We start from the raw sequence: 27,128 nt of genomic DNA on the forward strand, positions 1-27,128 counted from the left end.
GTTCTCCAAACTGAAATTAAAGTTTGTTCGTCCACATTGCTTCAGAGGGTTCACACGGCCCCCGATTGCAATTCAAACCATCAGGGAGCTGAGTCGAGTAGCTGCAGGAGCTTCAGGACCTCCCACACAGGGAGTGTGACATGAAGGGCTTCTTGACATCCTGAAACTCAGCTCTAGCAACAGACACCAGTTATTTTGCCCCGGTTTCTCCTACTGAAGAGATATTCAGCCGGGCACCAGTCGCTCACACCTGTAATCCTAGCTACTCAGAAGGGTGAGAGCTGAGGACAGCTGTTCCAAGCCAGCCAGGACAGAAAAGACTCTTATCTCCAATTAACTACTCAAAAAAAGAAAAAAACAAAACAAAACAGAAGTGGCACTGTGGCTCAAATTGGTAGAGTGCTAACCTTGAGCAAAAGAGCTCTGAGTTAGCTTCCAGGCCCAGAGTTCAAGCCCCAAAGAAAGAGAGAGAGAGAGAGAGAGAGAGAGAGAGAGAGAGAGAGAGAGAGAGAGAGAGAGAGAGAGGAGAGACAGAGACAGAGAGAGACAGAGAGAGAGAAACAGAGACAGAGAGAGAGACAGAGACAGAGAGAGAGAGATTCAGTTCAGTTACCTTAAAAACCACATCGGCATGGTTCTGAGAAATAAGCACATGCATTTGGACTCTGGGTACATGCTGGAAGGTGTCAGTTCTACCCTGGGATTTTTGTCCTAATGGCATGTCTTTTAAGTGGCCCTGGAGATGTGTTCCTAATGGTAACTATTTAACCACATCTTCAAAGCAGGGGTGAAAATCAGCACTGAACCTGTAACTGACACTATCAGAAAGAGCCACAGGAAGATTCGGTCAAGAACTTGAGCCACAAATTTCCAGTCTTGCACAACCTACAAAAAAGAAAAAAGTATGTCTTTCATTTAAGATGCTATATGACCATTTTAAACTCATTAAGGGATTTTAAAGACAAACATTCAGATTTATAACACTTTTAACTTTTCAAATGTATCTAACCCATCACTCACAACTCATTGCTCATTGTACCCCAAGAAAATAGCTTGCAAGTTGAGTGTACTGAAGAAGAAAATAGAAATGGTAGAATTATTTGAAAATATTACTCAGAAAAACAGAAGCCTGATTTATAAACAAATTAAAAGAAAATAAAGCTTGCTGTAATGCTCTCTTATTTGCATATGAAATTAATCACAAATAATGAACTTGACAATTTTTACGGTGTCACATAGATTTCCTCTCACTTCACATATAGTATGGCTGTTGAAGGTTCAGGTGCAAAAATGACCAAGGGGAGACAGGCATTCCAAGAGAGAGAGGCTCGAAGAGACTTTAGTGAGGCTGGTAGTCAAGGAGAGTGGGCTCCAGGCCTGTCTGAATGAGGTCAGAGTGGAAGCAAGCCGCTGGATGAGAGCAGGCTAAAGGGAAGAATGGAGTCTTGTCGTTTTTTTTGTTTTTTGTTTTTTGTGTTGTTTTTTTTTGTTTGTTTGTTTTTTGCATTTTACCATTTATTTGAGTACAGGACATTTTTGGGAAATTGTACGCTCTCTAGCAACTGGGTGAATTTTTATTCAAGCACTGTTTTTTTTCTGTATAAAATGTGTTTCTTTTTTTATTATTATTATTTTTCTCAAATTTTTATTATCAAACTGACGTACAGAGAGGTTACAGTATCATACGTTGGGCATTGGATACATTTCTTGTACTGTTTGTTGCCTTGTCCCTCATGCCCCCCTCCCTCCCCCCCTTTCCCTCCCCCCCCAGGTGTTTTTTTTTTTTTTTTTGAACAGCACTGGAGCTTATACTCAGAGCCTAGGCATTTTCCTTTAGCTTTTTTCACTAACTTTCCATTTTTGATGGGTAATTGGATATAAATGTCTCATAGACTTTCCTGCTAGGACTGGCTTTGAACCACAATCTTCAGATCTCAGCCTCCTAAGTAGCTAGGGTTACAGTGTTCTTGTCTTTTAAAGGGAAGATTAATGTCCCATTTCTACTACAGATGGCCTTCAACTTTCAATGGTTCCAAATGTTTTTTTCTACTTACAATGATATGCAAATGAAATCTGTTCAGTAGAAACTATCCTTCACATTTGAGGGCTGGATCTATTTCGGAGCCAAAGATCTCCATTAGCCTCAAGAAGGTCATCAGGCACCACAAAGAGCACTAGTCTGCCGTGGAGCTTGACTCTGGTGTTCAGCTGTGTGTACTCAACATGTTTTTGATTTATGATATTTTATATGTACAATTGGCTTATGGAGATGTAACTTCATCATTTGTGGAGGAGCATTAGTAAATGGGGATTTTGTAAAAGTGCATTAGAATAGGGGCCTGCTCCCGAAAGGGGAGGGTGGATGGGATGTGTTCTGAGTTTAGAGAGAACTTTCAGAAAGTAGAGAGAAAAACATGCTAAGTATTTTAAGTCACTTTAAACTCAATCTTAAGAAGTGGGATTATTGACTATTTTTAATCCTCTTGTCTACATTTTTCTGAAGTTTCCTATACCAGTCATCTGTTCTTTTTACAATTAAAAAGATTACTTCAATCTTGTGGTAGTATTTTTAAAAGTTGTAAAGAAAGAAAGAAACCCCTGCTTTATAGCTGACATGTTCCTTCTATAACAGTACTCATTTTTCACACGATGCAAAAACCCTTTAAGTGTGTGGAAAGCTTGACACATAGTTAAGAGGAGGGTAGATTAGGGAAGGAAATTGGGCCCTGGTGACTCCTGCTTGTAATCTCAAGCTACACAAGAGGCTGAGATCTAAAGATAGAAGAGGTTTGAAGCCAAATCATGAAGACATCTGAAAAACTTTGATTTCTAATTAATTAACTAGCAAAACCAATTAGCAGAGATGTGGTTCAAGTGTCAGAGTGCCAGGCTCAAGTAGAAAAAGCCAAACAAGAGTGTGAGACCCTGAATTTAAATCCAAATAAGGACACACACACACACACACACACACACACTCACAAATGTAGAAAGAAATCCCCAAAATTTTCTTTTGTATGCTTATCCATGGGATCGAGTTCTTGATGCTAATTTTTACTAATTTTAGAATAAAATAATTGACACCTTTAACTGCTACAATAATGTGAGTTGGGTGTTGTTTGGTTTGTTTTCTTCTTGTGCTGTTACTGGGGCTTGCCCTGTTCCTCAGAATTTTCACCCAACATTCATGCTCTACTACTTAACTCACAGCTCCACTTCTGGCTTTTTGTTGGTTAATTGGAGATAAGAGTCTCACAGACTTTCCTTCCCAGGCTGACTTTGAACTGTGATCCTCAGAGCTCAGCCTCCTGAATAACTAGGATTACAGGCGTGAGCACACAAGTTCCAAGCTTTTTATGTGACTTATTTTAAACACACACACAGGACATGTATGTATGTATGTATGTATGTATGTATGTATGTATGTATTATTTATTATTGTCAGTCCTCAGGCTTGAACTCAGGGGCTAGATCCTTGAGCTCTTTTTGCTCAAGTCTAGCACACTACCCCTTGAGCCACAGCTTCACTTCTGGTTTTTGGTGGTTATTGGAGACAAGAATCTCATGGACTTTCTTGTCTGGGCTGGATTTAAGTCACAATCCTCAGATCTCAGCCTCCTGAGAAGCTAGTGTTACAGGTATGAACTACCAGCTCCTGGAGTTGGACATATTTTAGGCCATGTATTCATCTATATAGACTTCAGGAAAAGAAAGTTTAAGTAACTTGATCTGAGTTACAGCTTAGGTGTGACTCAGAGCCCAGGAACAGTTTTAGCATGGCCACATTTTAAAATGTAGTCCTTACTCATACTGTTCTCAAACTGCTGGATTTCAGTGAACATTCTACCTCAGCTTCTCAAACAGCAGGGTGTACCACTGTGCCAGTCTTAATGTGGTTTTCCCCCTTAATCTGTAAGCTAATTTGCCAAATCTTCTTCTCTCAACAAAATATCCACATTGTTTTCAAAATGTGATTCTGGTGCTTTATTTCTAAGTAGTGTAATATGAAAACATCTCATGAAACGGAAAGGGAAATTACCAGAGACCAATTTAGAAGTTTAATTGAATTATTTACAACAGAATTGATGAATTGTTATAGTACTATATTAAAGTTGCTTCACTTTTGCTCATTATATTTTGAGGAAGTTCTTCCTAAAAATTTATACTAAAATCCATGTTGTATATCCTTGCTTGTTTTAATTGTTTTATGTGTAATATTGATAGCAGGTACTAGGTGAGATGGCTCATGCCTATAACTCCAGCTATTTGAAAGGTGGAGATAGGAGTGTGGTGATTGGCCAGATCTTGATAAAAGCAAGATTCTATCTGTAAAAACAAATAAAGGCTGAAGTCATGGCTCAAGTGGCAGAGCACCTACTTAGCAAATACATGACTATGAGTTCAAATTCTAGCAGCACCCCCTTCCAAAAAAAAAAAAAAAGATGAGGGGCACTAACATCACAGCTTAACCAATGGCCACGTTTTGTTGTAAAATAGATACCAAAAGAGTAGACTTCACATAACTCAATAGCAAGGTGATCACGAATACCAGTTCACTGACCTGGCTGATGAAATGTTCCTTCCTCACGTGCCTTGAAATATATCTGATGGACTCTGCAGCTTTTTCCAGGAAAGTGACCAGAACCCTCTCTCTATCACTAATCTGTTTCTGTTTCTTTTTGTCCAGGACTTTATCTTTCACTACTGATTGACTCTCCTGTTTATCTGGGAAAGAGTAGCGATCCACATGGTCCTTCATGCAAAGCAATTTGGGAAATTTTTGTAGAAACAGCTTCTTCACCCAGGGGGCCATTGGATGGTAGGTGGAAGATGATCTATGGTGAACATTAATTACAAAAACAGTAACAATGATTGACAGGGTGACGAAAATCATGATAAACAGTAGGTACTCTCCAATGAGAGGGATGACTTTTGAAGAAGATGGGATTATTTCTTCAATTACTAAAAGAAAAACTGTCAGAGATACCAACACAGACGTTGACAAGGAAAGTTTTTCTCCTTCATCAGAAGGTAAATAGAACACGAGAACTGTGAGAAAAGATAGCCCCAGGCAGGGGATTATCAGAAAAAGTGTATAAAATAAAGGCAGGCGTCTCAGGACAAAAGAATAGGTAATAAATGGATAAGAATATAAACCTTCTCTTCTGTTTCCCCTCATTCCTTTTGCATTTAGGATTTCCCATTCTCCATTGTCAAAGAAGTCTTTCCTGTCAACATTTTCATTTATCAAAATGAGGTCAACCATGGTACCATCGTAAGTCCAGGATCCAAACTTCATAGAGCAGTTCTGTTGGTCAAAGGGGAAAAATGTAACATCCATGGTGCATGAACTTTTGTAGCTAGCAGGAGGAGTCCAAGTGACACTTCCATTGGATTTCACAATGACCTTGGTCATGAGGGAACCCTCGAATCGTCCATCAGCACTGCCATAAAAGGAGTTTTACTTTAGTGATTAGTTGAACATTTATTTGCTTGGGATTTCCCCCCATGTCTGTTCTACTTGTGTTGTATTACTTTCCGACCACAATGTCAAATGCTATATATTTTAAAACGATTTACAGGTGTATATTGCCCTAATTATTTAACTAATATCAGACTTTATTATGATCACTCTTAATCTGACTAACATAATCTTTTTCTGTGATACTTACTTTTCAAAGAGAACTATGTCAGGAAGCCAGAGAGATTCTGAGGGAACTTTAATTGAATGAATGCCACCATACTCATCAGGATTCCAGCGTAATTTGTGGTCTGTCCACTCCTGCATGAAATAAGTAGATTGTAATTTTATTCTTAAAATTTAATGCATTACACTTTGGGATCTTCACTTGTCTGTTAACTTGGTAATTCATAGTTTTATTTACAAAGGGAAATCAGCCAATGTTAGGCCTTGTAACCATACCTAGAATTCAGTGCAGTTATCAGGATAAAAGTTGAGCCAATCTGGTCTCTGATTTTACCCAGGTCCAATGTCTGACCTATTCAGTGTCTCCCAAATAGGGGGACTTGAAGTTTCCATATCAAGAACTCAATGAAGAGATTCAGAGGATGAAAGAAAAAAAAAAAACAATTTATCTTTTCGGCCTACTTTCTTTCTTTTTTTTTTTTTGCCAGGCCTGGAGCTTGGACTCAGGGCCTGAGCACTGTCCCTGGCTTCTTTTTGCTCAAGGCTAGCACTCTGCCACTTGAGCCACAGCACCACTTCTGGCCATTTTCTATATATGTGGTACTGGGGAATTGAACCCAGGGCTTCATGCATACGGGGCACGCACTCTTGTCACTAGGCCATACTCCCAGCCCCTTACTTTCTTTTAAGAAGCAAAAAAATGAAAGGCAATAACCAAGAATTGTGACACACACCTTTAATTCAGTACTTCATGAGTTCAAAGCTACCCTGAGATACTTAGTAAGACCCTGTCAAAGAAGAAGAAAAAGGAGGAGGAGGAAGAGGAGGAGGAGGAGGAGGAGGAGGAGGAGGAGGAGGAGGAGGAGGAGGAGGAGGAGGAGGAGGAGGAGGAGAAGGAGGAGGAGAAGGAGGAGGAGGAGAAGAAGAAGGAGGAGGAGGAGGAGAGAGAAGAAGAAGAAGAAGAAGAAGAAGAAGAAGAAGAAGAAGAAGAAGAAGAAGAAGAAGAAGAAGAAGAAGAAGAAGAGGAAGAAGAAGGAAGAAGAAGAAGAAGAAGAAGAAGAAGAAGAAGAAGAAGAAGAAGAAGAAGAAGAAGAAGAAGAAGAAGAAGAAGAAGAAGAAGGGGAGAGGAAGAGAAGGAGGAAGAGAAGGGGGAAGAGGAGGAAGAAAGCAATGCAAGATGCAAGCTAGTGTTGGTGCATCAAGATTTTAATCTTGCCAGTCCTGGGGCTTGGACTCAGGGCCTGAGCACTGTCCCTGGCTTCTTTTTGCTCAAGGCCAGCACTCTACCTCTTGAGCCACAGCACCACTTCTGGCTTTTTCTGATTATGTGGTGCTGAGGAATCAAACCCAGGGCTTCGTGCATGCTCTACCATTAAGCCACATTCCCAGCCCTGCAAATGTCTTCTTATTAGATTAAGAAATATTCTTTCCATTCCTAGTTTTCTGGGATTCTTATTTTTAAAATTATAAGTAGATACTTAGTTTTTCAAAAGTATTTACTTTTTCAGTCTTTTTAAAAAAATTTAATTATTGTCAAGGTGATGCAAGAAGGGTTACAGTTACATAAGTAAAGTACAATTCTTGTTAAACTTGTTACCTCCTTCCTCATTTCACCCCCTTTCCCTCATCCCCAGTTTCTCCCCTCAAGTTATACAGTTAGTTTACAATACACTGTCTTGTAAGTATTGCTGTTGCATTGGTTCATGCCTTGTCCTTGTTTTCACCATTTTGATGTTCCCCTTCCCTTTCCTAATTCAGATAAATGTATATACAATACCAAGGGTACCAAAATCAAATACAGTGACACCAGGGGGCTTTCCCTTGGCTTTTTGGCCCATCTGCCATCTGAGTCTGTCTGTGGCCAGCAGGCTGTTCCACTCCTAGCCATCTGATGTGAACTGGAGGTGAGTGGAAAGCCACAAGCGCTCTGTCTCTGCCGCCACCCTCATCCTGGTTTTGTCTGCTGCTGTGGAAGCAGACACTGCAGCCACCACTGCTGCCGCTGGTATGCGCCAAATCTGTCTCCTTAAGCAGGCTGCCTAAATATTTCTCTCTGCCCCAAATGTCTGTACTGTTTTGGCTCACTTGGTGTGACTCTCTAGCTGCAGACTTTTTGCTGGAACACTAAAACTGGGTTCTTGGAGAGAGCTCAGCACCCAGCATAGTGCACTGTACCATCTTCCTCCGATCCCCCTTCTCCAGTTTTTCAATACAGATTGTCTCTTTAGTTTGTTGATATGATGGATCACATCAATTGATTTTTCAAATGTTGATCCAGCCTTTTATTCCTAGGATCAGTCCAACAGGGTATTATGTACTGTTGTTAGATTAATTTTCTTCTTAGGGCAAAATACAAATGTAGACTCTTACTCGTGAAGAGCGAGGGTGCCCAGGCATGTGGGTATTCTAGGGTTTCTATGATCTGATTTGAATTAAATTTCAAAAACAGTTTTGGCTTCTTGGAGGAAAAGATGAAAGCATGAAACAGAGAACATGAATCCATGTGCTTTACTACTGCTAAAAAGGTGTTTTTTTTTAAAGTCTTTTGTAAGAATAAAAAATATTTTTCCAAATATCCAATATAAGTTCACACTAATTACAAAGAGGAAAAGATCCCATCTCAGAGTAAAGTAAAAACTCTAACTTTGGGGACAACAGTTTTTGTGTGCCAGAATTAAAGTTTCAAGTCAGGGTATGAGTTTTGTCCCTTAGGTTTTTAGCTCAAGGCTAGCACTCTACCACTTGAGCCACAGTGCCATTTCTGGCTTTTTGGTTGTTAATTGGAGATAACTATCACATGAACTTTCTTGTCTGGGCTGTCTTTGAACCATGATTCTCATATCTCAACCTCCTGAGTATCTAGGATTATAGATGTGAGTCACTAGCTCTGGCAGAAACATTCTTAGTCTAGGGGTACAGTTCAATGGTAGAGAACGTGCTTAACTGGATCCAAGAAACAGGCAATTTGTTTCCAACAACTTTGCTGTGATCTTACACTCTAGACCATCTTTTAAAAAGTGGCATTACTGGGCTGGGGATATAGCCTAGTGGCAAGAGTGCCTGCCTCGGATACAGGAGGCCCTAGGTTCGATTCCCCAGCACCACATATACAGAAAACGGCCAGAAGCGGCGCTGTGGCTCAAGTGGCAGAGTGCTAGCCTTGAGCAAAAAAGAAGCCAGGGACAGTGCTCAGGCCCTGAGTCCAAGCGCCAGGACTGGCCAAAAAAAAAAAAAAAAAAAAAAAAAAAAAAGTGGCATTACTGAACAGAGATCCCAACCTACAGTCCTCTACTTGGGGCATAAAGATTGCTGGAAACAAAACTTTAGGCTCAGTAACCCTGAGAAGAAGGTGACTATGAAGTTTCCAAGTTTCTGCTTTGTTGTAGATCACAGCAAAAATAGAAATTTAGGAAACTGGGACAATGTCTAAGTCAGAAAGATTTATCTTTCTTACCTGACCTACTGCAACATAATTAACATTGCACTCCGTGAAATTACACAGGTGATTCACCAAATATACCAAGCTCAGTTAGCACTTGGTGCTCTATACTCCTAGCCTGCAACTCAGAAAAACAAGTAGACTAACAAATGATACCAGCACCTGGCAATGACTGCCTTGAGGAGATGATACAGAATAGCACAATAGGTGGGGGAAGGAAATTCTGAGGGAATACCATGTAAGCTGAAACATAAAGGATGAGAAGTCAGAGTGGGGGCCAGTGGAGCCCTGGGGCAGAAATAAAAGGTGAATGAATGACTGAATGGGAAATGCATTTGATTCTTGAAGATGAAGCAAAGAGATATACAGTAGAATAAGGCTGCACTCCTGAACTCATACCTCTTGAGCTATACCTCCACTTCTGGCTTTTTGATTGTTAATTGGAGCACTGGTGTCTCAAGCCTATAATCCTAGCAAGGTGGGACTTTTGGTTAATGCTGCTCATTTTTGTGGTCCGAAAAGAGAAAACACACTGAATCAGAGTAAAAAAAAATCTCGAGTTTCACAGCTGTATTATAACTTGCTAATTGTACAACTTAAGAAAATCACTGAGGTTCAGCTTTTACCCTCAATTTCTGTTGTTAAGAGAGACATTTCTTACAACCTTGGTGTCCTTCCATAATCAGCTTACAGATTCAGTTTATCTTCCTTACATGCCCAAGCTGAGGAGCAAGCCAGTTTCTCCTGGACAAATGAACCTTTGCCAAATGCTGGATGGGGCCCTGGTGAGGAATTACATACACAGGGTCTAAGGTGGGTGGCTTCCCTGCAGTGTTCAGGGGAGGGAAGAACCCAGCTCCGCCATCTCATGCTCTAAAGAACTATGGGATTGTCTGGAAACTTCCCTGTTCTCTTTAACTTTTAAACAAATCTGAAGATTAACCTTGTGTCTTTTCCTTCCTAGTGAAGGATTTGAATTAATATCCCTTGTTTGTAAAGCATGTCCCAGGCAATACTGGCAAAGCCCTTTATAAACAATAGCTCCCCATCACAAGTTAGTCCTTGTTTGAGTGCTGTGTTTTTTCAGGAAACAGGAAAGCCAGGATATATTAGAGCCAAATGTCAAAGATAATCTATGACTAAAAGAAAATGGTAAAATGCCCAAAGTCTAGGTTTTTTAATTTGGTCAAATCTGTATAAAAATACTTGTATCTCTACACACATACATATACATATACCATTCCCTGAAAATTGTCTTTTTAACGCTTAGTCCATGAACTATCATTCATGAATATGTACAAATTTTTACTTAAACTGCAGTCATGAGACTATTTTTAACCATAAATATTTCTAATTCTTCTTCCTCTTATATTAATAACAAAAGGTAATATAAATCATATACTTACTGACATTTTGTCAGTGGCCAACCACATGTATAAATCCAGTGGTCCCAGGATTATAGTGTAGCTAGAAAGTTCCTGTGCCCTTTGATATCAAAGCCATGTTAACATCAGCCCAGTGTATCATTCGCATGGCTCTGGTGAGGCTGCTAGTCTATGAAAGCATTGCATGTATAATATGTACACTGTGCATTACTTGATGATAACGAATGACTCTGTTACTCAGCTTATCGTGTGTGTGTATGTGTATGTATGTGTGTGTGTGCACACGTGCTAATCCTGGGACATGGACTCAGTGCTTACATGCTGTCCTTGAGCTTTTGTGCTCAAGGCTAGTGCTCTACTGCTTGAGCTATTAGGAGGCTGAGATCTGAGAGCTGCAATTCAAATCCAGGCTAGGCAGACAGAGACACTCCTATCTCCAAATAATCAGCAAAAAGCTGTAAGTAAAGGAAGGGCCCAAGTAATAGAGCACAAGCTGTGAGCCCAAAAGCCAAGAGAGGCTCTGTGTTCAAGCTCCAGAAGAGTCAAAAGTTAAAAATTAGGGGCTGGGGATATGGCCTAGTGGCAAGAGAGCTTGCCTCCCATACATGAAGCCCTAGGTTCGATTCACCAGCACCACATATACAGAAAATGGCCAGAAGTGGCGCTGTGGCTCAAGTGGCAGAGTGCTAGCCTTGAGCAAAAAGAAGCCAGGGACAGTGCTCAGGCCCTGAGTCCAAGGCCCAGGACTGGCAAAAAAAAAAAAAAAAAGTTAAAAATTAAAGTTTATAAAATAAAAATGTTAAAGTAAGCTAAAATTAATTTATTACATAAAGAATTTTTTACAAATGCTATGTACAATATTTATAAAGCCTCCAACAGTGCACAGTCCTTTCCTCTGTCCTTGGCCTCACCTTACCCATCACTATGATGGTGTCCCAGAACACTTGCTTTTCAGTGAGCTCCAGTCCTGGGAAGTACCTGGGACAGGAGCTACTTTGAATTCTTCTGCCTTCTTTTTACTGGACCTTCTTTGTGCTTAGAGATGCTAATAGCATTGGTTTACAACTGCGTATAGCTCAGTACCATAGCATACTATACAGGTTTGTAATCAAGGAGTGACAGGCTATACAGCATTTCTTAAAACACAGCCCTGTCATCATACATCATGTGATTGTGTCCTTGTCTGTTGCCTTGATTTGAGGCCTCTGAGATTCCCTGAGATGGTAAGTTAAATTATTATGTCAGATGTGAATTTTTCTCTCTTTCTCTCCTTCCCTTCCTCACTTTTTTCTTTCTTTCTTTCTTTTTTCTTCCTTCCTTCCTTTCTTCCTTCCTTCCTTCCTTTCTTCCTTCCTTCCTTCCTTCCTTCCTTCCTTCCTTCTTTTCTACCCTCCTTCCCTCCTTTCCTCCTTCCCTCTCTCCCTTCCTTCCTTTTTATTTTTTGCCAGTCCTGGAGTTGAACTCAGGGCCTGAGCACTGTCCCTGGCTTCTCTTTGATCGAGCCTAGAACTCTAACTCTTGAGCCACAGTGCCACTTCTGGCTTTTTCTATATATGTGGTGCTGAGGAATCAAACCCAGGGCTTCATGTATGAGAGGCAAGCACTCTTCCACTAGGCCATATTCCCCTTCTTTCTTTTATTTTCTTCTGCCAATACTAGGTTTGGAACTTAGAACTGTTATACAGGAATTGAATCATGAGATACAAAGATGCCACTTATTTTTTTGTAAATCATGGGGCCTGAATTCTGGGTGTGGGCACTGTCCCTAAGTTCTTCAGCTCAAGGCTAGTGCTCTATCACTTGAGCCACAGCAGCACTTAAGATGCTACATTTTGAGAGGCTGAATTGGGAGTCTTTATTAGAAAGCCAGTGACCGCAAGTGGACACATGTTCCCAAAGACCTTGCAGCCATTAATATACTTAACACTGTTAGGAAATTGAGCCATGAGGGGAGTAAAGAAAGAGCAGAAAAACAATCTCAAAAAATCAGATGACCTGAGGAAATTCAGGAGACAGGAGGCATGGTGCAGTGGTGGCTGAAATGCTGGCACCTACGTAGAGTCATGGTCAGGGGACAAGGTCACAGGGAGCTCCAGAGCTCAGAGAGTCTTAGAGTTAGTGGTACAAGTCTGGCAGGTCCAAGTCTCCACCCCTGCTTCTAGGAATTCAGGCAAGCCTATCACCTGGGGTTAGGGTGGTATTTCACCTCTAAGAGTTTTTGGAAAGTCTCTATCATCCACCAAGATGCCAAGTGGTGCCAGATAGATCCAGGATTAGTATTTCAGAACTTTACTCTTGCTAAGCTACTCTTGCTAAGGGACTCTACCACTTGAGTCACAGCTCCATCCTCTTTTTGGCTTTGCTTATTTTTCAGGTATAGTCTCACACTCTTTTTCTTGGAGCCAAACTAGACTACAATCCTCTTATCAATGCCTCTGGCACAGCTGGTATGACAGGTGTAGACCACCATGAACTACCCTCATATATGAACTTAAAGCTGTATTCATGCTTATTTATTTTAATTTTAAAGACAGCAATGTTCCATATTATGTTTCATAGTTCTATCAAATCTATGCGTCACTAAAGCCAATAAGTGTTGTTATTAAGGGTGAAACAAGTCTATAGGTGACAACAGGAAATGACATTTGTTGAACGAGTCACATTCACACATCATCACATTTAACCTCCTAACACTGTTGTGAGCTTGGACTGGACTCTGTTTTATATGTAAGACTGAATATCAGAGAGGTGAAAGGGACCTTTCTGTTAGGTCTGCCTGGGAGAACAGCTTCCTCCCAGCTTCCTCTTCACCTGCCTGAAACAAGTAATCACTAGACTGTCAATCACCTGACTGTGAGTCCCGGTCACACCTCCTTCAGACAGTGAGAGGCTCCCCAGGCTCTGAGATCACTTCCAAATCCACTGTGGTCTCACCTCCCTCCTTGTCCTGTATAATCCCACTCACCCACAGTCCCCACCCTCTTTTTCTCTTTTCTTTCCTCTCCTCATGCCTCCATGTCATATGAGTCTGCAGTTGGATCTCCCCCCAATAAACTTTTTTCTGTCGGAACCATGTGTCAGTCTCCTTTTGTCAAACCTTATACTTTCCACATTGACATAGCTGACCTTTTGGGGAAATTCTTATCCACTTAAGTGAGAAGTCCAAACAGATCGACTCTGTTAAGGCCAGAGTGAGGCTTTAAAGAAGGTAGGAAATTCTGATGGCTATCTAAGGTGGGCCTGTCAATACCATCCCAGGATAAGCATGATAGACCTTTGGGAAAATCATTCCAAACTTTAAGTCTACTCTATGCTAGTCTATTTCTTTCTGTCCTCAAAGACCAGCTCTAGGGATTTATCCTATCAGGTCTTCATTATGTTTGCTGAACGTTGTGTTGATCTGCAGTAGAAACCATCTGTTGGAGAAATGCCTCTAGCTTAAGATGCTGGCTTTGGCAGACATTTGACAGCCTTGGTTTCTGCAGGGTGAACTGTTTCAGGCTACCATGTCACCGGGGTCTCTGGGAATTCTTTCTATCTTATTGGAGTTCACACTCAGCCCTGCCTCACCCAATGCACAGCACTTAACTGATGCACAGAGTAGTTATTGAATAAATATGGCATCCACCATCATGGTGAGTATTCACGTGACATTGAGGCATTAGGAGAAAAAGGCTGGTTTCATTTTCTACTTCCCTCAAGGTGCTGATGATCTGGGTTCCCTAACCTTGAACATAATGATGTAAAAAAGAGGGCACCAGGGCATTGAGTCTTTTCTCATGTAGCTTCAGTGAGTCAATGTTAATAATATATTTATTACTTATAGGGTTTTGATTACTCTCTGGGGAAGAAAAATGAGTTTGCAAAACAAAATCAATAAAACAAAAATAGCTCTATGTCTAAGGGTATCTCTGGATGTCACTAGATTTGTTTTATGAAGGTCTTCAGTTGAGAGGCTAGAAAATGAAGGTCTAAATATACCCGAAGAGAATTCTAGAAACAGATGATCAGGTAGGACAACTAGATGCAAAAAGCAAACAAAATCCCAAGTATGTCATCTGTGCATGCTAGCACAGAACATGCTTTGGTTCCAAGTGTGTACTTTTGTTCTTGGTGTGCATAAAAATTAACATTGGTCCATGTGGGAAGGAAAAGAGGAAGCAAGAGGAAATGAACACTTTATTGTGATCGTTTTGATTGAAGCACTCTGGGATGAATGGAAATAGTTTCTAATAGGTTTTCTTAGGTGAGAGAGTGTTAGGTTCACAACTTTGCTGCCAATTTTGATTGGTAGAACTTCTGTTTGATCATGACACTCAAGTTTAATATTTCTTCCTCTTAGAAATTTTCCTTGGTTTCCCCATTCTTACTACCATTTTGTATCACAAGAGGACCTTGTCAATATTTTCTTTATGGTGTTTGTCATATTACAGTAATTATTTTACATGACTAATGCATTCATTAAGGCTTTCTCTATTTTAGTGTAGGATCTAGCAAGTGCTGTCCCTTAGTCATCTCATAGTAAATAGGGCATGATGGAAGAAAATGGAATAAATGGAACAGAAGGGAATTCTAACTTTATTCAATCTGAAGAATAATTCCACCCTTGTTCCATAAGAGGTCCCAGAGGTAGAGGAGCCAAGGCCTTGAAGAACAGTAACCAGAGCCCAACACCCCTGTGACCACCCTCTAGTCAAGGTGAGGGTGATGCCTGTGTGACCCAGATTTCCTTAACACCCCTGTCATCACCCTCTAGTCAAAGCCAGGGTAATAATCGTGTGAGCCAGATTTCCTCAACAAGGCATAATTTGAGACAAGTTGCTTCAAGTCTCCAGTCCTCAAGAGGAAAACAATAGAAACCAAGAATAATATCAGAACCTACTTTACACATCAGTTGTAAGAATTAAATGAGATTATGGCCCACCCAACAGAATGCCAGGGGAACTTAGCAAGTAAATCTTCCTCTGGAATCAAGATCCATTTAAAACACCAATGATAGTTTTGCTTAAGCATCAAATTTACCTTTAAAAAACTATTCTCTTTGCTTTTATAAATTTGTTTTTCTTTTTCAAAGCTGAAGATTAAAACTTAAGCACTCTACCACGGGTGCACCCTAGCCCTTCATTTAATCCTCCTGCTTCTTTTTTACTTAAAGCTTTAAAAAGTACACACACACACACACACACACACACACAAGCCCAAATGTGTCCCCCCCTGTGCTTCCTCCTGCTTGCCTCACAACACAGAATTCATTTTCTGCTTTGGGCCTGTACCATCTGAGCCACAACATAGCACTTTCTGGCAAATATCCCTTGTGACACTCCCTACTACCCAAACTAAATCTCTGTGTATATATTTCCATATTTCCAGTGGTTCAGCAGAATATGCAGCTTTGTTTCTACAACTGCAACTCCTCTTAGGATTTAAAAGCAGGTTTTTGTTAGTGAGGAGACTACACATGGTTGAACGGCTCTCACTGGGAATGAGGAAACCCAGACACCAGCCTGAGGGTCTCCTGTCTCTTCTGTCTGTAACACAGCAGTCATTATAGCTCCTTTGATAATTCAGTGGTTAAGAGGTTTAAATGAAAGAAGAGACATGACATCCCTTTGCAAATTAAATGCAATTAAAATCTATTATTCTCATCATTCCTACTAAATGAAACCATCAGTTAGATGGCTGGGTTTTCCAAGTGTCAACTTGTTCTGCCCCTACAGACTTAACTTGCTCTGTTGCAGGTTCTAGAGAGTTTAGAATTTATTTCAGTCTTGACCTTATAGCATTTGGCAGGCTGCAATTATCCTGATGGCATAACCTCTAAGAGTCATTTCCAAAGCTATAGCTAAGTCCTAGAGATCTGTGGCTTCTACCCCTGTGTCTAACCCTTTGGCTAAAATGATTCTTGTTTTTCAGAATCACAAGATGAGTGGAAAGCATCCGCTTTCTCAATCCAAAGGCCTAGGGTTTTGAAACCACCATCTCATGTGAGGATTTGGTAAAAGCTTAGTCTCAGCAAGCAGTTGGGAAAGGAGGTCTGTGGGAGGAAGAAAGGATTTTGTTTTTGTTAACTTTATAGGCATGATTATATTTCATAAGCATAATATATATTTCCTCTCATTGAAGGCAGGGCTGTGGCTTTCTCTAGTATTTTCTCCTGGTTATTTTTATTTGCAAGTAAAATAACATACAGACCAGTTTCACAACTTGCAAACATACCTACCATTGAAGAATCAGAGGATGAGAAAGGGGTAAAAAGTACAATAATTCTCTAATTACAATTAAAGTTCTTGGGTTGAATGAGGCCTAGAGAATATTCTCAGTTTCTTTGATCCATTCATTGTTCCTTATAAATCATTAGAAGATAAAATGTCTAAATATCAAGAAAATGTCTAAAACCTTGAATAGATGGCTTATTTCAGTGTAAGTAAGCTGGAATTGTTACATATATATATATTACAACACAAGATATTAAGATACCAGGAGTATTTGAAATCTATGAATAAATGAGGCAATAGCTGTACATTCATAATTGTAAATAAAATAAAAACAGAAAATAATCAATTGAATCAAGTTTGATAGCCACCATTTTCTCTTTCCATATTTTCTCTTTCCAGATAATGTATATGAGATTGGGACTTGAAAGGTGATCATTTTCTGGCAGCATCAGAACAATGTCGTCTAACAAGAGCTGATTTAGGAACCAGTAGATAGCCAGTTGTTTTGTTTTTTGCCAGTCCTGGGGCTTGAACTCAGGACCTAAGCACTGTCCCTGGCTTCTTTTTGCTCAAGGCTAGTACTCTGCCAGTTGAGCCACAGCACCACTCCTGGCCTTTTCTGTTTATCTAGTAGTGCTGAGGAATCAAACCCAGGGTTTCATGTATATGAGGTGAACACTTTACCACTAGGCCAAATTCCCAGCCCTACATAGCCAGTTGTCTAAGGTGTAGTTTTAGTTTTATTTTGTTAGGGACTTCTCTTAGTTCTGAAGTGTGGGCAAGCTCTTGTCATTCTCTTATTTGGGGCTGACTCTGCAGGGAACAGCTTGGGGGAGGAAAGGAAGATGGAGGGAAACTAATATCACTGATTTCCTTATCTGTTTGCCCTACTCTCATTGGAGAAAAGTTATATTTTGCATTTTTTCCAAGTAACTCAGGGGCTGAGCTCCAGGCCTTGCTTGTAGAAACAGACCTTCCCACCTGCCAAATGGGCCCTGCCCAGGAGCAACTATGCAGAAGGCCTGGGCACCTGCAGCCTGCTCTCTAACATTCTTTTTTTTTTTTTTTTTTTTGGACTCAGGGCCTGAGCACTGTCCCTGGCTTCTTCCGGCTCAAGGCTAGCACTCTGCCACCTGAGCCACAGCGCCCCTTCTGACCATTTTCCATATATGTGGTGCTGGGGAATCAAACCGAGAGCTTCATGTGTAGGAGCCAAGCACTCTTGCCACTAGGCCATATTCCCAGCCCTCTGTAACACTCTTAATCTAAAATAAAGATGAACTTCCCTGAATAGGGAATTCTGGACACATTAAGTTGTAGCCCCCTTGTATAACATTTTGAATTTCAGAAAAAAATAAATTAAAAAAAGAATGCATAAGTTTTTTTGTGTTTTTTTTTTTTTCCTGTTCTAGGGCTTGAACTCAGGGCCTGGGCACTGAGTTCCTGAGTTTTTTTTTTTTCTCTCAAGTCTAGTGCTCAGCCACCTGAGCCACAGCACCACTCCTGATGTTTTCTTTTTTGGTAGTTAAATGGAGATAAATATCTCACGGACTTTCTTTCCTGGGCTGGCTTCGAACTGTGATCCTCAGACCTCAGCCTTTTGAGTAGTTAGGATTACAGGTGTCATCCACCAGTGCCCAGTGAAGAATTGTTTACGTATTTACAAAATAAATGCTTGAGAATTTGCTATCCTAAGAAAAGGCCCTTTTGCCCTGCAGAAGCTCTGCAGTTTGATACAGTCCCACTTGTCCAGCCTTTCTTTGATTTGTTACATTTCAAGGCCTTTGTTGAGGAAGCTTCTTCCAGTACTAAGGAGTCCTAGAGTTTCTCCTATTCCTTCTTGTAGTGTTTTCAGGGTGTCTGATTTTTTTTCCAAGTCTTTGATCCATTTGGAATTGATTTTGGTACAGGGTGATAAATAGAGGTCTAGTTTTAGTTTGTTACAGGTGTTGACCCAGTTTTTCCAGCACCATTTGTTGGAGAGGATGTCTTTGTTCCAACCTATATTTTTAGCTTCTTTGTCAAAGATTAGGTAGCTGTAGGTCTGCGGGTTCATTTCTGGGTCTTCAGCTCTGTTCCATTGGTCCTTGGGTCTGTTCTTGTGCCAGTACCAAGCTGTTTTTATTACTATAACTTTGTAGTACAACTTAAAGTTTGGCATTGATATTCCTCCTGCTCTGTTCTTTCTACTTAGGACTGTTTTTGCTATTCTGGGTTTTTTATTGTTCCATATGAATTTCTGAATTGCTTCCTCTATTTCATTGAAAAATTCTAGTGGCTGTACCCCCGCTACCATGGTATCACATCTGAGTACCCTGGATACTGTTTATATGGGTATTAGAACTGGGGAAGGGAGAGGGAATACCAAAATCAAGAGACAAAGAACAAAAATACAAAAGATTAAAAAAGCAACACTGGGGCTGGGGATATGGCCTAGTGGCAAGAATGCTTGCCTCATTTACATGAGACCCTGGGTTCAATTCCCCAGCACCACATATACAGAAAATGGCCAGAAGTGGCACTGTGGCTCAAGTGGCAGAATGCTAGCCTTGAGCTAAAAGAAGCCAGGGACCGTGCTCAGGCCCTGAGTCCAAGCCCCAGGACTGGCCAAAGTAATAATAATAATAATAAAATAAACCATTAAAAAAAGCAACATTTACAAAACCATTTGGTGTAAACCAACTGAACAACTCTTGGGGGAAGAAGGGAAGGGAGAGGGGGAGGGGGGAAATGAGGGAGGAGGTAACAAATAGAACAAGAAATGTACTCACTGCCTTTCAAAAGAATCTGTAACCCCTCAGTACCACACTTTGACAATAAAAAAAATTTTTTTTAAAGGCCTCTACAATCTGTTCCTAACACCACCACCACCACCACCCCTGCCCAAGAGCCAATGTGCTTTCTAGAATAAATACTTTTTCGATGGAAGATGTATAACAATGAAATAGTTCTGGTGAGTGGATTGGCAGATCGAGTCCCTGGCTGACACTTACCTGTTTGAGCCACACATTTGTTGTCATCAACTGATTCTTTTCATCCTATGAAAATTACAAGAAAAATAATACTGTAAGTTAAAATTGGAGGCAATTACTGGTATGTTGTTGTTTTGCCTTATTTGTTGGCTATTTCCTCTGGTTATCTCGATGGTGTTCAGAAGTGCAAAAGGTCCTAAACTTAAGAATAATTAAATGGCAATTGGTACTAAGTAATTGCGTATTTTACTTTAAATGAAAATTATTAAAGCAAGTAATGGTTCACTATGGCAATATTTATATAAAACTGTATATACCAAAAGTCTCTTTGATGGCACAAAGCAGAAGAAAATATTATCTGGATTGAAGACAAGCTTTGCATGATTTTCTAGAAGGAATCCTGGGGTATTGAGAAGCAAGTTGGGCAGTGTGCTGTGGGGTAGGGGACTTGGGCCACATGGAAGGGTTATTATTGTGCTCTGGGGACCACAGATGCACTGTATCTGGGGACTTAATTTCTCCCAAGAATGAAGGTATGGCATAAGCATGAGCTCAGGATAAAATTAACACAGAATGTTTGGGATGGACTAGTTCAGAAGGACAACAACAGTGTTTGCCTTTGGGGCTGGGCACTGTCATTGCTGTCCTGTAGGGGAGGAGCCAAGATTACACCAGTTAGCCCTGCCCAAGTCCTCCCTTCTTCCCTGTTGCCCACCCACCAGGGATAAGGCCCATCCTCATGACCATATCCACCCTCCATGCAAAAGTCTCCTAGTAATGATGTCACAACAAAAGTTTACTATGACAACCTTTCCCTCTTTCCTCAGGCCATTTCACTGGCTTTTTGGAGTAGATTTTTCTCCTACTGTAACTTATTTTTAACATTGAAAGTCAGACATAGGGGAAAAAAAGATAAACCTGAGAGCCACAAACATGTATTGTGTTTAGCTTATGCCAAGGGTTACTTACCACATCCACAAGCTGAGATATTTTCAATCCAAAATGTACTTTTATGGTGTCATTAGAATTTAACACAGGGCGAACCCATTTCTGATAACCTTGGAACAAGTGTCTGAGGAGAGCATCTTCAGTTTTGGCTATGGAACTGAATTCTGCAGCAGCTGTAAGAGTTATCAGGGTAACAGAATTAAAAGAAGCAGCAATTAGTTGGTTCCTGGCATTCCTAATTCGGAGCCTTCATGCATTTCTCAAGGTGATTCAACAGAGGCAGCTCTGAGTTCTCTAAACCTACTCTCTAGGTTGAGCCCTTCTCTCTGAAAACAAACCAGCTAACCCACCCTCCATGCTTCTCCTGGCTCTGCTTTCCCATGCCGTTTTCTTTGTTGAGGTGGGTACTTTTGTCCCCAGCTCCTGTTTCCCAAGCCTCATTTCCCTGACCTCTTCTACATTATTGGGAAGTGTTTTCCTAGGTTTGATGGGAAGCCATCTGTTCTTTTTAAATTTTTTATTTTACTTTATTTTGTTATAAGGGTGGTGTCAGAATGGTTACAGTTACATAAGTAAGGTAAGAGTACAGGGAAAATGGAAGAAAAAAAAGAAGGTGTAATGATGTTCAACAAGAAATATACGTACTTACTACCTTTTCTGTTCTTGTTTTTTTTTGTTTGTTTGTTTGTTTTTTGCCAGTCCTGGGCCTTGGACTCAGGGCCTGAGCACTGTCCCTGGCTTCTTTTTGCTCAAGGCTAGCACTCTGCCACTTGAGCCACAGCACCACTTCTGGCCATTTTTTATATATGTGGTGCTGGGGAATCGAACCCAGAGCTTCATGTATGTGAGACGAGCACTCTTGCCACTGAGCCATATTCCCAGCCCCCCTTTTCTGTTCTTAAAAGCTCACTCCGACTGCTGTGAGAAAAAGAGAGCAGAAATAAATAGGATGCCTCACCGGAGTGTGTGGTTAGGACCGTGCCAGTGGAAAGATGAAATTTGCTTTGAAGGACATTAAGATCTAATGGGAGGGCGGGGGCAGTAAAAGAAAGGAGTGGACATGGAAATTCAGAAATCTGGATGAATGCAATAAAGAATAAACGAAATGTCTAAAATTTCTGCTGTGTGAGTAAATACTTCTTCCCTCAGAGGCCTCAGAGAATTTCTATCCTGCTCTCCCATTCCCAGGAAGATTATAGGACTTCTTGCCAATTAATGGTTCTGGAAGCCTCCCAACTGACCTGTTCCTTTGAGGCAGCTCTAGTTACTAATACCACTTGATGCACTGAGGTTTGACAGACACAAGTACAAGGCCATGCCTCTCCCCATCATTTGCTTGCACTTTACTATGTTTTCTTGAATGTAAGAGAAAGTGGGTGGGGCACAGCCCCATTTGCAGCCATTTTTTGTCTAGCCTATGAGGAGCTCTGTGCACCTCCAATCACTCCTGGAAGCTTCAGGTACACCTTGCAGGAGGATGTGTACTCCTTTGCTTTTCATCCAACTGACCATCTTTGGAATTTACTCTGGTAAACTTTGGGTGGGGAATGTCTTGCACATTCATCATCAACCATCCTGTGTGTCTCCCAGGAACTTGGAGACAAACATTGCATTAATAAGTAGCTTGACTAAAAGCACATAATCACTGTTTTCTTTGCTTTAAGCCTTCACTCCCTCAATAAATGGCAACATTTAGTAGAAAGGGAGAAAACTGAAAAATAGCAGCTCTGTCCCTTTGACCTTGGCTACTTGCCTAAACAATTACTGTATGCTGGGAACCAAGCAAGGATATCTTAAAGTCACTTATCCCAAGGAAAACATTTGAGCAAATGAATCCTTAGTGCACACAAAGTGTTTACAAAGGAAAGTATTTGTCTCAAAGATGGACTCTTGTCTTAAAGAGAGCACTTGCCTCATTTATCCTACACCTTGAATTTCTAGGCCCAATTGATAAAACAGTGTGACTGTAAGAATGATTAAATATAACTGGTGTGAGACCACCTGTCCTAAGGTGAATTTAACCCAAACTCCAACCTACTTTTCCCAGTCTACTTAAACACTCTGATGTTGGAGCACTGCAGCTGTAATTAATGGTGCCCACTCCCATGCCTGGGTTGTGTGTTATCTTTCATGTTTCGTTTGATTTGCTTTACTAGTAAACTTTCTTTTATTTTTTGCCAGTCCTGGGCCTTGGACTCAGGGCCTGAGCACTGTCCCTGGCTTCTTTTTGCTCAAGGCTAGCACTCTGCCACTTGAGCCACAGCGCCACTTCTGGCCGTTTTCTATATATGTGATGCTGCGGAATTGAACCCTGGGCTTCTCGAGGCAAGCACTCTTGCCACTAGGCCATATTCCCAGCCCCTAGTAAACTTTCTTAATCTCTTCCTTGATGTGTTCTAAAATTCTTCCTGCAAAAACATAAACTTGGTACCCAAGGGCCAAGAGAAGGCCTCTCGCCTTTTGGAGACCTCATCCCCAGAGCATCACTGGTTTCTATTAAGTACTCATTATGCGCCCCAGGTCATCTATGATCCTGAATAAATGCTCCTACCCTTTCCTACTCTGTCTGTACACCCCCCACCCCTGCCCTATGTCCTCAAGTTCTTTCTGGAACCTGCCAGGTTACCTGAGACAGCCACGTGGTCCTGCCTTCACTTTGTTCTTTGCTCAAATGTTATCTCCTTAAAGAGGTCATCCCCAGCCACACATCTGAGAACCCTTCCTGCTCTTTATCATACTTTGAGTTCTACCAGAGCACTCTATGCCAGATTCAGCACCCAGAGGTGCTATCTTTTACATACTATGTCCCCAGATCCCCAGAACAGGGGCAGGACATAGAGCTGCCAAGCAAGTGGGTGGGTGAGCAAGTCCTGGATCTACAATGCAATTAGCCCTGTGGCCTCTGTTTTGCTGGTTGGTAGTCGAGGAGTTGGTCGCAGCTGAATTGCTCAGGAGATGAGAGAAAAGGGGGTGGGGGCACAGCTGTCACCTTCTCGGCCTTTTCCTATAGCAGGCAGCAGCGCTCCACAAAGGTAAGGAATATATTTGAAAGATACGTATTCATCTGTTTTATGCTGCTTTGAGAGACTACCACAGACTAGATCATTCATAATGGAGAGAAGTTTATTGGCCTGTGGCTATAGGGGCTAAAAAGTCAAAGATTAAAGGGCTACCATGTGATGAGGCAGTTTGGTTTCTTCATCTCATGATAGAAAGGAGAGCAGAGGGCTGGGGATATAGCCTAGTGGGCAAGAGTGCCTGCCTCGGATACACGAGGCCCTAGGTTCGATTCCCCAGCACCACATATACAGAAAACGGCCAGAAGCGGCGCTGTGGCTCAAGTGGCAGAGTGCTAGCCTTGAGCGGGAAGAAGCCAGGGACAGTGCTCAGGCCCTGAGTCCAAGGCCCAGGACTGGCCAAAAAAAAAAAAAAAAAAAAAAAAGAAAGGAGAGCAGGAAAGGGAGTCAGAGAGAGGGAGAAAGATTGGAAGAGAGGAAGAGAGACGGGGTACAAATATGCCATTTCATGAGAAGCCTGTGCCCTCAGTAATGGCCCTAACTTACTTTCCATGAGCACAAGCACCCTCAACACTGTCACAATTGGTATTTGTTTCCCAACAGGAGGTCTTTCGGAGAAGACATTCAAACTAATAGCACAGAGGCAGGCGTTGCTAATTCCTGTCCCTGTCACTCTCCCCCTTTCCTTGGTATCAGGTGCTAATTTTATACAGGATTGCATAGTACCTGCTTAAAATGTTCACTTTCTAGTGTCCTAATAGATAGGGACAACTTATGACCCTCATGTAACCAATTGAAACACAATTGGAAACAAGGCATTGGTGGCTCATGCCTGCAATCCTAGTTACTGAAGAGGCTGAGGTCAGGGGATCATGGTTCAAATTCAGCCCAGGCAGAAAATTTTGTGAGCCTCTCTCTTATCGCTAATTAACCAGAAAAAAAAACACAAAACAAAACTGGAAGCAGAGGTGTGGCTCAGGTGACGGAGCACTAACCTTGAGCAAAACAGCTAAGGGACAGCACCCAGGCCCTGAGCCTAAGCCCTAGAGTTAATTAATTAACTAATTAATTAAATGGAAGCCACTGGGTAGGGTTTATACAGGAAAGAGTATTAGAGGATGTATTCAATCTGATGTGCCCCTCTTCCTCTTCTATCCTGCTTGGAATTGAGGTGCCATGTATAGATGTGGTCACCCAGGCATCTTCAAAGCTTGGTTACAGCTACACTCATAGGATGGCATAATACAAAGATGCTGGAGCTTTGGGTGCTGATAGCCCTTCATAGTCTGCCCCAAACTTCTGTGTATGAGAAAACGTCCCCTATTTGGTAGGCCATTAAACCACTGTTACATGCATTTGAATGCTGTCCTCATTGGTGTTGCACCACTCTAGTAGCTACTGGGCCTTCCTGGAAAGTTCTTGTATCCCAGTTTATCCCAATTACCACAAGTTATTCCAGATACCTTCTCACAATGAACAGAGACACTTCAGAAATACCAAAAACTACAAGAAACTTGGATAATGCCACAACCTGTGTGCATGCGTGCTCTCCTCTCCTCTCCTCTCCTCACCTCTCCTCTCCTCTCCTCTCCTCTCCTCTCCTCTCCTCTCCTCTCCTCTCCTCTCCTCTTCCTCTGTCTCTATCTGTTTCTGTCTGTCTCAGTCTCTGTCTCTGTCTTTCTCTCTCTTTCTCTTCCCACCTCTTCCTCTCAGGTTTTTTTAGTTCAGACAACCTCAGCATGAGAATTTTGGATACACAAGCAGATTACTGACAATAAACATAAACCCTGCCTTTAAACCTCCTTTCCTGGAAGAAAAATTGTAAACTCATCTTAAAGGGAGGTAGAGTCACATTTGGGGAAGAAGATGTGAAATGATAACTTTAACATCCCCAACATTTGCCACCACACACCTCTTCTCCTTAGTAAGGATGTCTGGGTTCTGCTCTTTCCCATGATCCAAGGGAAATAAGTGGCTATGTTCACCAGGAACCTGTGTCTGTTCTGGTCAATGAGACTTGAGGGCATAACTTCCATGTAACTCATGTCAGAAGCATGTAGAGACTGAATGTTTGTATTCCCCAAATCATATATCAAATCCCTGACCCCCCGACTTTGCTTGGAGACTGGACCTATACAGAGGAAAGACCTCGTGAAGACCCAGCAGGAAGGAAGCCATTACCAGCCAGGAAAAGCCTTACCAGAAGCTATAACTGGCAAAATAAATGGTTTTTTAATGACACAGACACAAAACCAGACAAGTAGATCAATGAAATAGGATAGATATATTCAGAATAAATCTGTGTAGCTATAGCCATCTGATTTTTTTTTTTACAAGGGAGCCAAAAACATACACTAGAGGAAAGATAGTCTCCAGTGAATGGTGCTGGAAAAACTAAGCTATCACATGTAGAAGATTGAAACTAAACCCCTACTTCTCATTTGGTACTATAATTAATTCCAAGTGGATCAGAAACCTTAATGCAAGATCTGTATCAGTGAAACGTTTACATGAAGCACTGGGAAAGCACTGAAAGATAACAGGCACAGACCATGACTTCCTGACTAGGAGTCCAAGAGTTGGTCAAATAAGAGTAAGAATTGACAAACCATATTGTACCAAATCAACAGGTTTCTGTACAATAAAAGAAACAATTTCTCCCACAGAATGGGAGAAAATCTTTGCAAACAATTCATCAAACAAGGATTACTAGTCAGAACACTTAAAGAGCTTAAAAGAAAAACCATAAGAATAATATAATTAATAAGTGGGTAATCAACTTGAGCAGGTGGTCCTCAAAAGAATAATTATATATGACTAATTAATACATAAATATTCATAATTCTTTGCCATGACACTGAGATTCCATCTCACAGTCAGAACAACAGCCATCAAGAAAACAAACAACTGGGCTGGGAAAATGGTCTAGCGGCAAGAGTGCCTGCCTTGTATACATGAAGCCCTGGGTTCGATTCCTCAGCACCACATATGTAGAAAATGGCCAGAAGTGGCACTGTTGCTCAAGTGGTAGAGTGCTAGCCTTGAGCAAAAACGAAGCCAGGGATAGTACTCAGGCCAAGTCCAGTCCCCAGGACTGGCAAAAAACAAACAAACAAGCAAACAAAAAACCCAACAAAACCAGAATCCATGGAATTTGGCTTACATTTAGGGGCTGGGAATATGGCCTAGTGGCAAGAGTGCTTGCCTTGTATACATGAAGCCCTGGGTTTGATTCCCCAGCACCACATATATAGAAAATGGCCAGAAGTGGCGTTGTGGTTCAAGTGTCAGAGTGCTAGCCTTGAGAAAAAAGAAGCCAGGGACAGTGCTCAGGCCCTGAGTCCAAGCCTAGGACTGGCAAAAAGAAAACAAACAACAAATGGTGGCAAGAATACAGGAAAAGAAGAAACACTAGTACACCATTGGTGGGAATGTCAATTAGTCCAGCCACTATGGAAATCAGTATGGAGATTTCTCAAGAAACTAAAAATAGAACTGTCATATGATC

General features: G+C 41.3%; 1 protein-coding gene across 1 annotated transcript; it reads right to left on the reverse strand.

Annotated features, from left to right (window-relative positions):
* Positions 1-592: 592 nt before the first annotated feature.
* Chrnb3 (cholinergic receptor nicotinic beta 3 subunit) lies at positions 593-20,985 on the reverse strand. Its single transcript, XM_048330522.1, has 6 exons — positions 20,954-20,985; positions 20,625-20,838; positions 19,677-19,721; positions 5,670-5,779; positions 4,559-5,441; positions 593-885 (listed from the first exon to the last, which is right to left on the reverse strand). Exons 1-6 carry the CDS (start codon positions 20,983-20,985, stop codon positions 751-753), a joined length of 1,419 nt encoding a protein of 472 aa, XP_048186479.1. The 3' UTR covers positions 593-750.
* Positions 20,986-27,128: the final 6,143 nt, after the last annotated feature.

Source organism: Perognathus longimembris, chromosome 21, assembly GCF_023159225.1.
Source record: "Perognathus longimembris pacificus isolate PPM17 chromosome 21, ASM2315922v1, whole genome shotgun sequence".
NCBI classification, from domain to species: Eukaryota; Metazoa; Chordata; class Mammalia; order Rodentia; family Heteromyidae; genus Perognathus; species Perognathus longimembris.

Bases quoted from the DNA above. Each gene is read 5' to 3' on its own strand.
- Chrnb3 (XM_048330522.1), bottom strand. From the start codon at position 20,985: ATGGGAAAGCAGAGCCAGGAGAAGCATGGAGG. The intron at 20,839-20,953 runs GTGGGTTAGCTG...GCTCCGAATTAG, and splicing joins AGCCAGGAGAAGCATGGAGG to GAATGCCAGGAACCAACTAA. The intron at 5,780-19,676 runs GTAAGTGTCAGC...TATTTCATGCAG, and splicing joins CAAATGTGTGGCTCAAACAG to GAGTGGACAGACCACAAATT.